General features: G+C 48.4%; 5 protein-coding genes across 5 annotated transcripts; 2 read left to right on the top strand and 3 right to left on the bottom strand.

Moving 5' to 3' along the window:
- Nucleotides 1-772: 772 nt before the first annotated feature.
- On the top strand, nt 773-2,638 carry vosA (the record flags this gene model as incomplete). The annotated part of the gene is made up of 9 exons (XM_032087953.1): nt 773-854; nt 914-983; nt 1,043-1,188; nt 1,246-1,330; nt 1,432-1,478; nt 1,535-1,643; nt 1,716-2,049; nt 2,177-2,299; nt 2,363-2,638. The coding sequence occupies 9 exons, from the start codon at nt 773-775 to the stop codon at nt 2,636-2,638; spliced, it is 1,272 nt and encodes a 423-aa protein (XP_031937819.1).
- A 723-nt stretch (nt 2,639-3,361) lies between these two features.
- Nucleotides 3,362-6,138, top strand: BDV37DRAFT_286625 (uncharacterized protein; the record flags this gene model as incomplete). The annotated part of the gene is made up of 3 exons (XM_032087952.1): nt 3,362-3,481; nt 3,544-4,243; nt 4,304-6,138. The coding sequence occupies 3 exons, from the start codon at nt 3,362-3,364 to the stop codon at nt 6,136-6,138; spliced, it is 2,655 nt and encodes an 884-aa protein (XP_031937818.1).
- On the bottom strand, nt 6,039-7,580 carry BDV37DRAFT_257685 (ribosylnicotinamide kinase). The gene is made up of 2 exons (XM_032082976.1): nt 7,285-7,580; nt 6,039-7,135 (listed from the first exon to the last, which is right to left on the bottom strand). The coding sequence occupies exons 1-2, from the start codon at nt 7,437-7,439 to the stop codon at nt 6,313-6,315; spliced, it is 978 nt and encodes a 325-aa protein (XP_031937817.1). The 5' UTR covers nt 7,440-7,580; the 3' UTR covers nt 6,039-6,312.
- Nucleotides 7,581-8,037: 457 nt separating this feature from the next.
- On the bottom strand, nt 8,038-11,487 carry BDV37DRAFT_286623 (DEAD/DEAH box helicase; the record flags this gene model as incomplete). Its single annotated transcript, XM_032087951.1, has 2 exons — nt 8,038-10,634; nt 10,683-11,487. The coding sequence occupies 2 exons, from the start codon at nt 11,485-11,487 to the stop codon at nt 8,038-8,040; spliced, it is 3,402 nt and encodes a 1,133-aa protein (XP_031937816.1).
- A 1,079-nt stretch (nt 11,488-12,566) lies between these two features.
- Nucleotides 12,567-14,783, bottom strand: BDV37DRAFT_286622 (putative HMG box transcriptional regulator; the record flags this gene model as incomplete). The annotated part of the gene is made up of 3 exons (XM_032087950.1): nt 12,567-14,060; nt 14,122-14,267; nt 14,342-14,783. The coding sequence occupies 3 exons, from the start codon at nt 14,781-14,783 to the stop codon at nt 12,567-12,569; spliced, it is 2,082 nt and encodes a 693-aa protein (XP_031937815.1).
- Between the last annotated feature and the right edge of the window lie 1,667 nt (nt 14,784-16,450).

The following is a 16,450-nucleotide window of genomic DNA, read 5'->3' as shown; positions in this document are numbered from 1 at the left end:
ATTGCGAAGGCAGCAAAAAAAGTGGAGTGAGAAGAAGAGAGAAGATAAAGAGAGAGAGAGAGAGAGAGAGCTCTCAAGTTTGGTTGTTTGCCCTCCACCTGCCCGAGTTAAGGTTTGTCTGGAACCGTGCTCGGTTGGCTCTTGCCGCTTGCATTCTGACGACACCATCATCTTTTTCAACCTCTGCGCCGTTTTCGTAACCAGTTCCTCAATCTCGCAAGAGCAATTGTCGTCTCAGCTGCTGCAACAAGCGGCAACGTCGATTGACTCCCACTCTGGTCTCCACCCCGGGCCTCTTAGGTTCTAGTCGAAGCTCTATCGACTAGCTAATCACCGTGGTGTCCATCATTAACCACCATCTCCCTCCCCCATTCCCCTCTACCCCCCCACTGTGTATCATTCTTTCTTTTAGTGCTTCGTCGAACCACAAGTTTCCGGCTTGAGGTTCCAGAGTCCCGTGGCTTTTTTTTTTTGCCTTGCTGTAAAACCACAGGATCTCTCTCTCTGCCCTTTCCTTCAACTTGTCTTCCCCTGAGTATCCCACACTTTCATTCGTGGTTCCCTGCAATCTTCTGAACGGGTATCCCGACCTGGATCCTTTGGCACTCTCTCCTTTTGGGTTCGTCTTGCTCGATATCTCGCCTTTATGAGTGCGTCAACGTTCCCGGACGCTTCTCTTACTCGCGATCCTCAGAGGTGTGTTTTTTCGAGCTTCCCTTGTGTCCCTACTAACTTCAACTCTTACCCAGTTCCCCAAGGTTTCCCGCTGACCATGTTGTCCCCCAGTTCTGACTTTGAATTAATCATCCGCCAGCAGCCCACTCGGGCGCGCGTGGCCGGTGGGAAGGAGAAAGGTACGTGAGCCCGCAAGGTCCGGCAACTGGCGGGTATTGACTAGAGGTTGGCTACACAGAACGCAAGCCAGTCGATCCCCCACCGATAGTGCAGATCCGAGTAAAAGAGGAAGGAACTTATCTCGCGCAGTAAGTGGCTCGAGTTGAGATGATCCCGCAAGGATCCGCTCACTAACAGATGCTTGTAGACACTATCTGCAAAGTCCCTATTATTTTATGTGCTGCAGCTTGTTCGACCCCTCAGATGACGTTCCAGTCCCCGTGCCGCCATCTACGGCTTTGACCGGTACTTTGGTCTCGTCACTTCATCGGCTGAAGGACGTGGACAACACAGGTACGTTGACCCTGGTGGATGTGGTAGACGTTAATGTGACTGAACTGACTGGTCCAGATGGGGGCTTCTTTGTCTTTGGAGACCTGTCTGTGAAAGTTGAGGGAGACTTTCGGCTAAAGTTCACGCTCTTTGAAATGCGAAAGTAAGAACACTACATACCTTTCATCAGGGACTATTGCGTGAGACCTGGGGCGCATTTGGAGAAACTGAAGAAAGAACCGTATATGCTGACTTGGCCCGCAGGGATATTGTTACGCATCTGAAGTCCATCATCTCAGACCGCTTCACTGGTAAGGTTGCACCGAGAAGTTGCTCTGCTAAAACCCTTGGCGCTGACGAGCCCCAGTGTCTCCCCCAAAGAGTTTCCCTGGAATGGCAGAGTCGACTTTCCTATCCAGATCATTCGCAGATCAAGGTGTAAAACTCCGGATCCGAAAAGAGCCGCGGACCTTGATGTGAGTGTCAGCCCATACAAGAAACGCCCGTCTCCCATACTGCCGGGGCTCTTGAACTGACTTGAGGATCAGAAAGCGATCAGTCCCACGGCCGGAGGATTATCCTCAGCCGGTTCCTCCTCGTTCTCCAGATCGTTCTTCGATTCAGATGCCTGGTAATACCTTTGGAGGGTACCCAACAGCTGCAGCTGCAGCGAGTCGAGACTACGGTTATTATGCCGGCCCGGTCAAGCGGCAACGCACGTCAATCGACTTTGGTAACCGAGGCATGTATGACGATGGGCGGATGCGCCAAATGGAAGCTTATCCGCAAACCGCGGCTATGTATGCAAATCAACCAGGGGCCTATCCAACTCCTATCATGCAAGGGTATCCTACAGGACACACGGGTGTTCCAGATTACGCGGTTCGTTAGACCTCGCCTAGCCCGGTACCTACGTCACCCCCGTCGACAAGATCCCATAACGGCGGGGGTGACGATTAACGGGCTAAACACCCATAGTGCGTCATTTCATTACTCACACTTCGCATAGATGTCGTACGGTATTCCGCCCTCGGCTCAGGTTCCTCAAATGCAAGACCCAGGGGCCCACAGTCGGTCAAGTCAGCAGGCGACAATGCAGTCGCTGGGCATGGTAAACCCACCGGGCACACCTGTATGGGCACCATAAGCCACTGAATCCTTTGACGAGAAGCTAACTACCAACATCCTTGAGTAGACGGGGGATTCAACGGGTGCGATGATGCAGCAAGGGTATGCACGGCCACAGTACCAGGCGAGCTCTACAATTCTTCCCCCTTTGCAACGGAGTCGCAACTTTGCACAAGGGGCCAACGGCGCAACAGCACGAGGGTATTTTGACCAAACTTCTCAAGCAGCAACCCCCATCCTCCCCTCACAGCCGCTTGGTACGAATGAGGCAGATCGATATGGCTCTGCGCCTGGCCAGGCAGCTTTCGAACACCCCGGCTCGTCTAATGGAACACCCCGCTAAATGGGCACAGGCTTCGTGCTTGTCATCACGGTATTGGTAGGATTATGGTTTTCATGTTATCTCGTTTATTTTCTACGTTTGCTTGTTTGGGAATGATGATACGCCGCGTGGGACGTTTGGATTCGAGTACCTTGGATTTTCTTTCCGGATAGACTGTCGGACTGGTGTTTTGTCTTTTTTATGGGAACAGAATGGGTGGCTTCCGGGAGATACAAGGCGCTTGGGGACATAAAAAAGGGAACCCGTATTAGCGGGGCATTCTTCTGATGGTTTGTATTACGATCTTTGCTGCCTTTGGCTTTGCTTTCAGGATAAGGAGATGTTTTTGACTTCCTCTGTACATATTTGCTTGAACGCTATCAGGATGTGAGGTGAGGTGAGCGCGGTGAAGCTTACGACCTGCGTTGCTTGATAGGATTCTGGAATCCATACTATTATTAATCTAAAAAAAAAAAAAAGAAAGAAAGAAAGAAAAAGACTCAAATTATTGTAAACTGACCTGGTCTATTGGTCAAGGTTCCTATCTAGGCAACCGGGCATGGTTGCCAGGTGATCTTTTCGTTCATTCACTTACTCACTTTCGCTCTCCCTCACCCCACTTTACTTCCACACTCTCATTTTCCCTCTCATTGTCTCTCCTTATCATAATTGAATCCCAACTGCGTCTCGGATGTACTCGTCCTTTTAAGTGGCCCTCCTTCCGTCGCGCGTTGGACACAAACCATGTCGTCTCCCGAGCTAGACCCAGAACCCCAGGGCTCACCCCAGGTCCGCAATCTGGAAATCAGAGGCACGTGGGACGGTGAGGTCAATGGGCGGGCAGAACTTAGGATTTCGCTCGAGGTATGTTGTCGTCACATAGAACTTCATATATAGTTCGTATGATAGTAATTGCCAATCTACAGGTACAAGGCACCCCAAACACGCGGACACAAATATTTGACACTAGGTCGCCTACTGTCCTTTTGTGCAAAGCCTCAATTCAATTTCTATCCAAGAAATGGGGTCAGACTAGTCAGCCCAGCGAGGTTCCCCCTCAAAGCCCTCTGTTCGAATTTTTTGAGCCAATCTATTCTGATGGCGAGGAAGGCCGTATGGACTGCGTAGGCTTTTCTGAAATTCCAGAAGCCATCAACGACCATTCCTTTGTCAAAGTTTATGGCGAAACGAGCTCTACAACTCGTGTACTGGACCCAGACCATGAAGTTGACGGCTCCACGGAGAGGTCTTTATTGCCTGGTGGACATTCCCCTGGCTTACGTCCTAACTTTGCAAAACGCGATGACCAGAGCAGAATGTTGAACCTAGGGAAAAGAACTGCTACAGATGCTTGCTTGGCAGATGTTGACTCAAACTTGAAGGATGCCCAACCAGACCGGAAAACTCCATATGATGGTGACATTCACAATCCCGATACGCCAGACTATCGTCCAGATGTACTAGAGAAAACAGCACACCCTGAAAGAGACGATACGATGGGAAAAATAAGTCAACGGCGACCATGTTCTTATCAAGGGATTTACAGCAAGCCAGCCTTACTGTCGGAGATGGCTGTGGGAGTGAAACAGGCATCCAACACAGAAATATGCCTTGCCGATGCACATGGTATGTAAAGCCCAGATAGTCCTCACAAGACAATAATAGCTGACACAGGTTTGCCACGAGATGGGGAAAGGCTGGAAATCACCTCGGCAACTAAGAACCCTTGTGAAATCAAAGACATGGACATCGGTGGTCAAGATACAATTCTTACAACCCTCATTTCTTCCAGCCTTGGCCAGGAAAGCGCGTCCAGCGGCCCACCAATGCCTCCTATATCTGGTACAGAGTCGGTGAGAGAACTTGAGACTTACTTGATCAACAACCCCACAACTAGGCCAGCTCCACCGCTAGGAACAGAGCAAGAAGTAGGCTCAGATTCTGATAATTGTGAACGAAATCCCGCCGGGCATTACGAACATAATCCCAATGATACCCACGAACCCGTACACCGTGTATCTTCTGAGAACGAGCCCGATTTCAACATGGTTGATAGTATTCTCTTCGTTCAGCACCCGGAAAATGTCCGCGCAGGAATTTATAAGGTCGTCGTCACCGTCTCGATCGCTCTGCTCGGGAAGATATCCAATGATTGGTATGATCTAGTCATACCAGGTCTGCCCAAGCTGACGACGGGGGAGAGTGGGTTCATTCTCTTCCTGATTCCTGACAAGTACGGTGTTGAATTTCGCACTACAGATCTCCGCAGATTTAGAATGGTGGAAGATTGCTTGTTCGCTGAATTTGTGAACAAGAGGGATCTTGTGATACCAATGCGATCTTTTGACCAGAGAAATTATGGCATTGTCAAGGATTTCGTCGTGGACCAGGAAATTGAAGCACATCCTTTATTAAGCCCTGCCTTAGAGGATAATAAGCACACACATTCAGCTTTGTCGGTGAGATATCATGCAATGTGCTCGCTGAGGTTACATGAACGCTGCTTCTGGGCGGAGAAGTGCTGCTTCTTTCTCGACATAGACGGAGGGCCAGAAGGGTTTTTCCAATGCAGATTCCAACCCCCGGATACGAGCTTGCAGGTGGTCTACATACCCAGTAGTAGTTCACATTCAATCGGTATCTCCCACCTTCAAATCATATGCTCACCAAGAGACTTGGAAATGTTCTGCATCAGTTGGCTAGTCAACATGCCTTTCCCAGCAAGGAACTGGCTGCCGCAAATCTATCCTGGGTCAACAACTAATGCTAATGAACGAGCTAAGAGTCAACTTCGCGCTACGTTTACTAGGCTATATGCCAATGCATCCACTGGAGAACAAAGCTACCGATGTACCATATCCGCTCTTGAAAGAGAAGATGAAACCAGCGGAGGAAGTTCAGAAGCTGTGAATGGTGGTGATCAGTCTGGAGATCCTGAACGGATGGTCAGATTTCAATATATGGGCTCGGTAATAGAAGCTATTTCAAGGCCGTTAAGAGCCATATGGACGCCAACCAATGTCCCTCTGCCTACCTGGATAGCGTCTCGGAAAACCTTGTTTGTTCTCGCTCTTGGTGTTGCTTTTACAGTCTGTGGCACGCTGGGATGCCTCCTCCTCAGCCATGCATACTCTAGAGCTTTCCGTCGGCCCTGGGGACCGGCTATTGAGGCAAACGTTGGCTTGCATGATAAGTCGAGAGTGGACGGACAGATTCCGGGTTGCGGGGAGCCGAGCTCTAAGTATAACAACTTTACTGAGAGGGTTTTCAACCAAACCCCTGACAACATTGACCACGCATCGCTATTCGATAACAATAACACTAGTAATGAAGGAATCTTGAATCAGCAGGAAGCTATTGATTTCGATGAAGACGTTAAGGAAGTTGAAGAGCAAGTACGAGCGGAAGAACAGACAGCTAACGCACCCGCACCAGTCGTGGAGTCAGGTAAAAAGTTTTCCTTGAGGGATCAAATCGATTATCTACTAGGTTGGAAAGGGCCCATTTATCGCATGGCATGAGCAGGTCGGTCAATCGGGGAGTCGTTATCGGTTGCACTCCGGATCGATAATGACAGAAGTGATGAAAATGAAACGGGACACATGTATCTCTACGGATCACATATATCGTAATCCATATATGCATGAAACGATTCATCTTTCTTCTATTTGGGTTCTTCCAAGATAACTCGGTTACTATCGCCGTTGAGTGGTCTCCAAGTACTTCAACACCTCCTCAACCGCCCACTCTAGAATATCTACCATAGGCTTGGTGCCCCGTCCAGGAGCTACAATGACACCAGCATCTGTTCTCAGGTTCACTCCTTGTCCCACTTTGTTGATCAACTCTTGAGAGTTTGTGCTCAAATTGCCACTCTTCTGTGAGTCCCCTTCAGGCAGGATTAACCATGCATGATCCTGCACATACCGCGGCCACACGATATCGTCCACATAGCCTGGTGGGTCCGTCCAGAAGTTTTGCGGCGGCCGATCATCTTCGCCCTCCAAGTCCACTTCATCGGATACTGAGCTTCTTTGTGGTAATGAAGTGGGCTCTGGTGCAGGCCCACTCGTCACATACCCACTCCGACTCTCACGCCGCGACTTCACCATATCATATGGTGCTGGCAAAAACAGATGCACGTCAATGTTCTCATGCACGGGTCGAAGAACATGGTCTTTATCCTCAGATTCGGGAGGGCTGTACAATAGAAACCCCTCCAGAAAAGCAATCGTACTCTGAACCGGAGCTACAGTGCCTTCATTTCCGGAACCTGGTTGCTGCCGAAGAAGCGAACGAAGTCGACCCCCCACTTCCTTCTGCAACTGAAGAATCGTCCCCTCATCAACACCCGAGTCTGACTTCTCATTGAAATCCTGGATACTCTTCAAACGGGGCGGAAGATGTCCATGGTCACGGACGTAAGACAGAGCCGAAGATAGGAATTTAACATCGATTGCGTCGATTGTATCCCAGTCTTGGACTGTTTTCCCGGATGCGGTCGTTGTGTATGGAATTCTGGGACTTGGTGTTAACAACTCCGCTTTCTCTTATTCTGTCTCAACTTTTTATTTTATTTTGAGAAAAGAACTACAGATAAAAAGAAAAGAAAAGAAAAATTCAATCTAGAGTTCCTCGCAGGTATGCAGGGTATGTTGTGTACATACCTATCATCGGGGAGATAAAAGTCATCCTCATGGACAATGAACGTGAAAAGACTCTCGTTCGCTTTAGAAAATATTCTCTGTAGCAGTCGAGCTAGGGTCGTTTTACCGCTAGATGAGGGTCCTGAGATCCCGATTACAGCGGTTCGGGACGTCATTGTGGTGACGCTTTCTCTCTCTCTCTTTTCGTCTTTCTTTCAGGCCAGGAGACGGCGAGGAGGTCCGCTGAACGAAAGCGTTTATGTGTAGATTGACGGACCCCAATGGAACCGTTCCGGGAAGGGAACCGTGACTTCAACTCTGATGTGGTATTGATAGAAGGTGGGGGGGGAGGATTTATAGGCAGTGTGGGTCTTTATACATGATACCATTTCTTAGCGTGGTTTTTGGTTTTGGGTATGCTGATTCTTGTTAATGCCTTGGTTTTCAGGTGTGAGTTCTAATGTTGCTTGATTGCCGGATTTGGTTAGCGCTGTTGTGTAGCTATTTCTGGAGGTATGCGGGTTTATTATGGGGTATGTTTTAGGATTGATATTAGTAGCCAATTTTATGATAGAGATTTGCATGTCTAGTGGGTTTTGCATATTTGTTTACTTGGGAGCTTATATGTGGGCACTATTTCATAATTTAGCATCATTTCTCTAACAGTACTCCGTACATTAATTCAAATCATTCCTGTCCGGCATCCATCCAGACAAGTCAAGCTGTATATAGTATATCATACGATATATTTCTCAGAGGCACCGCCCCACGAAGTCAGTTGAAAATAGATACATGGTTATTGGTACTCTCGTCAGTGCCGTCGCTGGAGTTCATCAATGACGGAAATGTCTCAGAGGTACCACCAGAGTGCAACCCAGTGCCATCCGATCTCCTCCGTTTAAGCACCCCCACATCTGAGTCTCTCGTGGTATCCATGTTCATGTCAATAGGACCGGATCCCCGCTTGCGGCTTCGGGGGGCTTTCTTGGCAGAGGAAGGGGACTCGTTCGCTTCGGGAATTGGGAGTCCGTGGCGGTCGAAGAAACCGGGCGGTTGCTTCAAGTACGCTGGGCCGGTGAGGTCTTCGTCATCTCCCATGCGGAGGAAGTGCTCGTTCTGGATAATAGAGCTCATAGTGCTATCATCGAGCAGGTCTCTTTCCGCTTGCTGCATTTCCTTCTCTGACATGGTTTTTCTGCGCTCCAACATCTTGTCTTCCAGGGTGTCTTTGAGAACGAGAGTCTCTACGAAAACTGGTCGAGTCTGGCCAATGCGGTGTGCTCGTTTTATCGCCTGGCTTTCCACGTTAGGTTGCCAGATAGGGTTGATAATGAATACGCGCGAAGCATTCGCAATGTGTAACCCATGAGATGCTTGATGTAGGTCCATTAGGAGAACCCGGACGTCATCCTGTTCTCGAAATAGTTCCAAGTAAGCTGCTCGAACTTTAGGTTTCAATGTGCTCGCGTAGATACGGAAATCAACACCAAGCAGCTCAAGCCCTTCTGCGATCCAAAATGCAGAGTTATTGTTATCGTAGAATATGATGATCTTCTCTTCTGTATGAAGTTCCAAGACTCGATCCAACAAATATGTCAGTTTTGCAGATGTTGTTGCAACCAATTTTGTCTGTGCAAGAGGAGACGATGGCGGTAACGTTTTGACAGTACAACTACTCAGCTTATCAGGCGTGGTTTTCTTAGTTTTCACGGAATCCGGGTGTCCTTGTCGGCTGGATAGCGCAAGCCTAGCCTTTATGCCCGCTCCAGAAAGACCTTCTTCCGGATATATCTCATTGAGGCGTGCGGTAACAAAATTCTGGGCTTTGTGGGCTTGTGAGATACCCAACAACAGGGGCTCAACATCGGATCGCGATGGTGAGAGTGCCCACATGCCCCGAGCATGGGAAGGAAAATCTTGGATAAACACTCCCAATTCGTGGAATTGTTTGAAAGCGTTCCAACTCTGGCAGGCGATCGCCCTCTGAGCTATTTGAATGCCCTCTGTGAGCATATCCACGTCATTTCGAGCCATTCTCTCTCTGTTTGCTTCCATGTAGTTCAAGGCAACATCGATCGTTCCTTGGATGTTACCATCGGAACCAGCCCACCAAAAGCCAGCCTGTCGCAGGTTATTAATCACCAGACTCAGATGTTTTCTGTTACGTGGATGGAACATATAATCCTGGTCCTTGCGTTCGGAAGTGATCGCGTTGACAGCCAGGATGAAAATGAACAAGTTGAGATTTAACTTGTCATAGAACGTCGGCTCGAGACGCACGACCCTGTTGTACAACCTTGGAAGAGGAACCTCGCTATAGATAACCTCCATGCGGTGCCGCACGACAAGACTTTGTAAGGTCGCACGGAGCGACTGTGCCTTCCGGCGCTTTCCATCCTCTCCGACAGGTTTCATGTATTTGGTCCAGTTAGCTGGATCATTGGCTTGAGAATTTGACCATGGTTTCAAATCTAAGAACCCGACAACAATACGTCGAATTTCATCAAGATCTTTGAGTTCACTGTCAATAACAGTGGTCTTCTCTTTCCCATGAAGCACAGCCGCTGTAGCCTCTGTCAGGTCAGAGTCACTAGCGACATTGGCCTCATGCGAAGCTAAGCTGACCTCGACTCCATATAACCCACTAGACGGCGTTCCAGACACTATCCACCGACGCTCGACGTGAAGCTGGTCCAAAATGTGAACCATGTTTGTTCGATGGCCATGACCAGCTACATTATGACCTTCATCAACAATGATCCGAAGCCAATGGAGTTTCGTTAGCGGTGATGAGTCTGGAGTGGCTGAACTTCGTCTATTGTTGATTGCTGCACCTGCTTCTTTTTCAAAGCGAACTTTTGAAAACAAAACAATATCAAATTCCAAAAGTTGGTCTGGTGGTGGTACCGGATCTGCGCTGTTCTGGATCACGAGAACGTTGACTCCTTCAGCATGTTTGGCTATCTCATCTTTCCAGTGGTTTACAAGGTTAGGTGGTACAACTACCAAAGTAGCTGAACAGAGAAGAATCTGCTGAGGAGGTGGCCTCGGATAAGCCACACCAGTCCGGCTTCCGTATCTTGCTGGTGGTGGAGGTATGGTATATGCTCCGCGATGCTCCTTACATACTTCAATACATCTACCAAAAAAGGCACCGGCACGCCTCAGAAGATCGAAATGGCTCTTCCAAGGCAAGGATAGTCGGCCTGCAGTTGCGGCTGCCATATTGAGAAGACTTCCAGTTTGTGGCCGAACCGGGAGCTCCACGTCCTGATACTCTAGAGGAACTTGAGGAAAGTGACCTTGGGTTGCCAATATGACAGCTATGCATATAAGAGTCTTCCCGCAGCCCATAGTCTCAGCAAGTATGCCTTCTATAAGTCAGCAGATCAGAAGGTAAATTACTCAGAACAACATACCGCCACGAGGCTCTGAATACATTCTCTTTTCTTGAATGATATTACCTTCCTCTTTGTCGTAGTAGTATTCCTGGCCTGTAGGAGTGACATAAGGCTTGAGTCGAGGATCAAGCATGGGTGCTGGCTGCGCCTCCCGCTGAATCATGGCGGCAGCCGAACGGCGCTGATAGGGGTATAGGGCCGTTCGCAAGGACGGAACGCGAGAATATTGTCTAGGTAGGTCTGCGCCGTTGTCGGAGTCATCAAGGCCATCCTCACCCCTTGTGAGTGTTACCGAAAGCAGTTGTTGCATGGCTTTCTTGGTGTACTGGTCTCTCATCGAGTTCGGATTGGGAACAGGGTTTTCCAAAGTATTGAAGATGTACCACAGCGACTCATCATCGTTCGAGTTATGGGAGCTACTACTGGTCATATTGTCTAGAGAAGAGCACCCAGACCATGCTGCGGGCGACCGGTCAATCTTCGCCATGATGATCTTAAGTGCACGCCTCAAAGGCGTACTCGAGCGTGGGATAATCTTGCGACCTACATCATCAGGCAAGACATACACGCGAATATAACTCCAGCGATGGTCTTTCTGATATGTATGGGTCCAGATCCAGTGGTGTTTTTCCAAGTTAGAAACTTCTGATTGGGGGAAGTCATCACATTGTGTCGATAAAGCATCGGTATCTTGCGCGATGTACTTCTTTAGAATACCCACTGGAATGTATCCATTGCGATTTTCAACCGATCCGTATGTATCACTTGATGAAAATTCCTCCGTTGGTATTGGTGGGTTTTCATTTTCTAACTCTGGGGTCATGACAGCCGGTATATATGTAGCCGTGCTGCCTGTTGGCTCAGGGACAGAAGGATGATGATTGTGGATCCAGAAATTGTTATCCTGTGTTGATACACAAGACATTTCTTGGGTCTGTGATATCTGAGCGTCTGGCAAACGCATAGTCCAGAGTATGATGGGTTTCCGGAATGGGGAATGTAAGGAGTTCAAACAATACCAAACTTTGGAATGACCAGAGTCAGTCTCAAAGAAAGATATACGTCGCGTAGCTTGGTCATTGACATGGCAATATTATATAAAAATGTTATCGCAACATTACATGACCAACAATCACCATAGAGATGACATGTAAAGGGTCATCTTTCAGTGTCTAGTCAATCCTGTATTCACATCCACTGCCTCTTAGTGCTGATATAGGCCTCTGAGGGATGTCCCAAAAGAATTTCGTGGTCGTTTTATGTGAAAAGCCCATTTAGTCTCGTACGAGGGACAGGCATGCACCTCTATACTCTTTCCATAAGATAGACAGTCCAAACGGCTGGATGGCGTCGCAACATGTACTGTGGTGGAAAGCAAGGGAGCGATAAGATGGCTTCCAGTTCTCGGAGTCCAACACTTTCTGATTGGCTCGGATCTTTGACCGCCTTAGGCTTACCACTTAGGGTTATATTAGCTTGCGGCCATAGCTGCCTTCAGTATTAACCAGTACTAAGTACTACGACTAAGTTGTGGAAAGAGTACTGGAGGTGAAAGTTCATTCTATTAGTATTAAAAGTGCTATAGTATTTTATAGTCAAGGCATGTCCACTCCTAGTAACAGCAGCTGGTTTAACAAACAATATTGATACTAGAAAATAGACATTTGTCCAACGTGAACCCCAATCATATATGTACGCCATTTTCATAGATCAAAGCGAATTAACAGCATTGTTAGAAAGCCGCCCAGATGTGTGGCTTCCACTATACTCCACTGCCGTATGAGAAATCTGTAACCGAAAAAACCCTCACCACGTCCTGTTTCGCAAATGCAAAGAAAGAAAAGGAGAAAAGAAATATATAATGGGGGACTAAGATAGAGACAGAGAAGATCAATAAGAGAGTCATTGGGTGAGGTAGTCCTCAATTTCAAATCCCACGCGTTTTAAAGTCTTCTCTTCTAGTTCCCTTGGAGAACCAGCTGCTCTCCGTACCACTATAGTTCGCGCGTCATGCAAGCGAACTTCAACGGGGTTCCCCCCAAATCGATCTAATTCGTCTTTCTCGCATTCCCGAACATATACTGTGATATCTGGGCCTACACAGGCCCGCCAGAGAGATGCCATCCACTGCCAATGATCCAGTGGCGCGTAAGAGTCTCCGATAGGCACGGAGCAAGCGAAGGCGTCGGCTGTGGTAAGCTGGTACCTAGGAACCAGGGCCACAGGTACAGTAGAGGGTGCTGATCCTGAAGACGATGAATATGATACAGATCCATTCTCACTCGACTGTGCCGGTGAACTGATATGTATTTCGGCTCCTTTAGAAATAGAGCCTTTGGGCGACGCTCCTGGTGTTGAGCTGTCTTCATCCACCGATTTCGGTTCCAACGACCCATACGAGGGTTTGACGAAGCCCACGATTTCATCGGAAATGCGGTGCCAGGCTGAGATAGTGTTCAGATAATCAACAGTAGCATCACCCATCTGGCCAGATTCAGAGTAACCTTCCCGCAGACGGATATCGGGTCCTTCAAAAATGTGGGTGTGGTATTTTCCTTCCTTCTCCATCGTATTGTTAAGAAAGTCAATTACTGACTTCACAGCGACAGGGTCTTGGCCGTCAACTGATACCACGGCTCCTCGTCTTCGTGAGGCTCCATCACGGAAAGAGGGGAGGAGCGGTGGAGAGATCTTAGCGAGTACCTTGATCTTGTTAAGGAATGGGATAGTCATCACTGTAGCCTCCAAACTGGAGCCTTCCTGACCATATTGAGTCACTGGAGTCGCAGAGCTGGAGACAGGTGCAGTTGTCTGTAGCGGTGGGAGCTTTAGACTGGGGTCAGGTTGGGGGTAATCCTGAACACCCCGGTAAGGTCGTGGAGGCTGCAACATGTGGAATGATCCACGAGAGCCCGGTGCCTCTGGGCGAGTGGTATATGATGATATTGGGTATGAGCCATCCGGGCTTCTGTCTCGGTGAATACTTGCTTTGCTTGGCAGCTGTGTGCTGATCCGGCGACGCTTGGAGTCTGGGGACCCATTCACAGTCTCTTCCCATTGGCGTTGCCGTGGTGGGAGAGAGTCGCCATTGCTCCCCATCTTGATAGGGTTCGAGGGTCGGTCCGAGTCTTTAGCCCGGCACGGATAACTGCGCCCTGTGATCGTGTCGTGCTGTAATGAGGCTCCATTCCCATGGGAAGAGCCATTCGGATTGAAAGGGGCCTCAGGTGATACTGGTGGATTCATCACACGCCCCCCACACCGACTACAAACAGTAGAGCCCGGAGGGTTATGGCTGATGCCGGAACTCGAACCCCGGGGGTTTCCGTCCCTGCCATAACGCCGAGGCTGATACCGATACTCAGGATACTGCTGCTGATGCCGAGCCTTCTCTTCCTATAATGGGATTAGCATGATGAAGAGCTCCGTGATCAGGACCATCTTTCAGTTTACTTACCTCTGCTAAGGCTTTCCATTCATCCTTTGTCTCTTGAGGAAGCCGTCTCCACTGCTCGCCGATAATCTTTGATATATCGGGGTTAGCAAGACCCGGATTCTGCGCGACCACCGCCGCTTGATAGTGCTGACGATACAGGATGAAAGCTGGGGTAATGCTATTAGTTCTGGGAGTCATGTCTTGGGATGAATATCGTAAGAAGAAAGGGATGCAAGCATACCATTTCGAGGTCTTGGGATTTTCGGGTCCGGCTGGCACAAACAAAATTGTGTCACAGACTCCCTCGAAGTAGCTGACTTGACAGGACTTGAGGATGAGGAGCGTTCTGATACCGAGGACCGTTCTCGGAACGGGATGCTCTTTGCTGGCAAAGGAGCCGCGGGCTTTGGCGGCTCGATGGGAGCATTGGAGGCTATCTTGTTCAGAGCAATTTTGGCCCGGTTCAAGGAAGAGAGATGGACTTGAGGCAATCCATCGGCTGCATATCGACATGAACTCCCCACAGGAATCCCCTCCAAATGACGGTCCAGCATGGACACCTTAGAGACGTTATCATTCATGATCTTGTGCTCGAGGAGGTTACTGGTCGGCCTGGGAAGAGTAGCTTGAGGGGAGTCATAGTGCAAAGCAGCGGGTTTGGGGAGAACTCGATCGAAAGACATTTAAAAGAGGAGGAGGGAGCGAAGGACCTCTCTGGTGGGAATCGAGAACGTGGTGCTGGGGGTGAAAGACGAGGGCCTCATTAGATGAAAGAGTAGGTATGGTGGTTATAGAGAACACACGCCCCGGGGACAGGGAAGGAAAAAGAAACGAGAATGAAAGAAAGAAACAAGATATAAGGTTATAATAGAAGGCGGATCCCTCGTGCAGGGGAATTTTAATCTCCTTTTGATTTTGTTCTCTTTCCTTTTCTTTTCTTTTTTCCCCTTCTCTTTTTTTGTGTGTGTGTGTCTTTGTCTTGTCTATCTTGATTCCCTTTCTGTTATTTTGTTTTGTTTTGTTTTATTTTGTGTTTTATTTTTTGAACTTTTGCTTCTTTTCTCTCACCTCGGTCAAGGAGGAGTGTATTTTCTTTTCTTTTTTTCCTTTTTCTTCCCCTTTGACAATAATGTATGGACACAAAAACTTGAACCAACCAGGTGGGAAGGAGGACAAGATAAAGCCAGGGATTTGGCTTTTTGAAGTGCTTTGTTATAAATCTATCTTTGGAACCACTCGGCTTGGTTTGCCGCCCTCCTTAAGGTATAGTACCTCCTGTACCAAACCACAAACCACGCTTTTTCTTTTTCGTTTTCTTTTTCCTTCTTTGCTTTTTCTTTCTCTCCCGATTTCCTTTTTTCTTTGTCTCTCTGTTAAGAAGATGACACAAATACCCTCGGATACCCTAAAAGGGACCCCCCTTCTCTCCCCACCAGGATAGCAGAATGCCATAGATGAATGGAACCTCCATAGATAGAACTGTAACGATAGTCCCACCCCAGTAGGATGGATTAGGAGGTCGTCGTTCTTTGAATCCCTGGTTATGAAACTCGGAGTATGTCACTAACAAGGTGCAGGTCTCATAGACATCCATTCCCATGGTACTCTACAATGGACGGCGAGGGAATGATACAACGTCCGTGCTACATACTAAGGACTAGTTACTCAGTAGTGGTGGATCAGGAGGGTTTACGGGGAGGCCCCAAACCAAAAAGAAAAGGGAGAAGAGAGAAACGAGCCAACTGTTGCTCAAAGGTACTGTACTTTTCCCCAATGGAAAAACCGGTGACTCAGCTGGGTTTGGACCAGTCCAGAGCAGAGGACAGGTTGAGAAATGCACCCCCTCTCCATCAATGCCTCCACTCTCGTCGCTACTGCTACTTAGTAGCTTTGAGCAGGGGAGGTATTGTTTCGATGTTTGATTTTCCAGCCATCCTTTGTCTGCCCCCCGACGCCCGCATGCGGTGTCCAGCAGGGATTCCGGGCCAATCACCACACTCCCTCGTCGGACCCTCCGTGATTGGCCCACCTGCAAAAATGACACTTGCCTGATTAATGTGGATGGAATCAGGTGAACCAACCATGGAAGCATCCAAGTCACCGTTACTTGAGGGAAAGGTACAGGGACTTAGCTAGACTACGACCGATTGAGTTAAGGTAGGCACTAGTCCCAGTCAGCTCCTAAACTACCCCCACAGTTAACTGGGACCGACTACTAGTAGTAGTCGGGTAGCAAGCAACCTTTACTTGAAAAAACGGAACAAAGAAACAAGCAAATGAAAGAAATGTCAGAATTTAAAAAACAAAATATTAGAAAGTAAAATAAAATAAAATAAAAATTATTGAAAAT

Source organism: Aspergillus pseudonomiae, assembly GCF_009193645.1.
Source record: "Aspergillus pseudonomiae strain CBS 119388 unplaced genomic scaffold BDV37scaffold_78, whole genome shotgun sequence".
Taxonomy (NCBI): domain Eukaryota; kingdom Fungi; phylum Ascomycota; class Eurotiomycetes; order Eurotiales; family Aspergillaceae; genus Aspergillus; species Aspergillus pseudonomiae.
Note: the sequence above shows the minus strand (reverse complement) of the source record. Positions and strands in the feature narration are given on the sequence as shown.

Excerpts from the sequence above, each read along its gene's own strand:
- BDV37DRAFT_257685 (XM_032082976.1), bottom strand. The coding sequence starts at position 7,439 with ATGACGTCCCGAACCGCTGTAATCGGGATCTCAGGACCCTCATCTAGC. Across the intron at positions 7,136-7,284 it reads TTTTATCTCCCCGATGATAG|AATTCCATACACAACGACCG; the intron begins GTATGTACACAA and ends ACCAAGTCCCAG.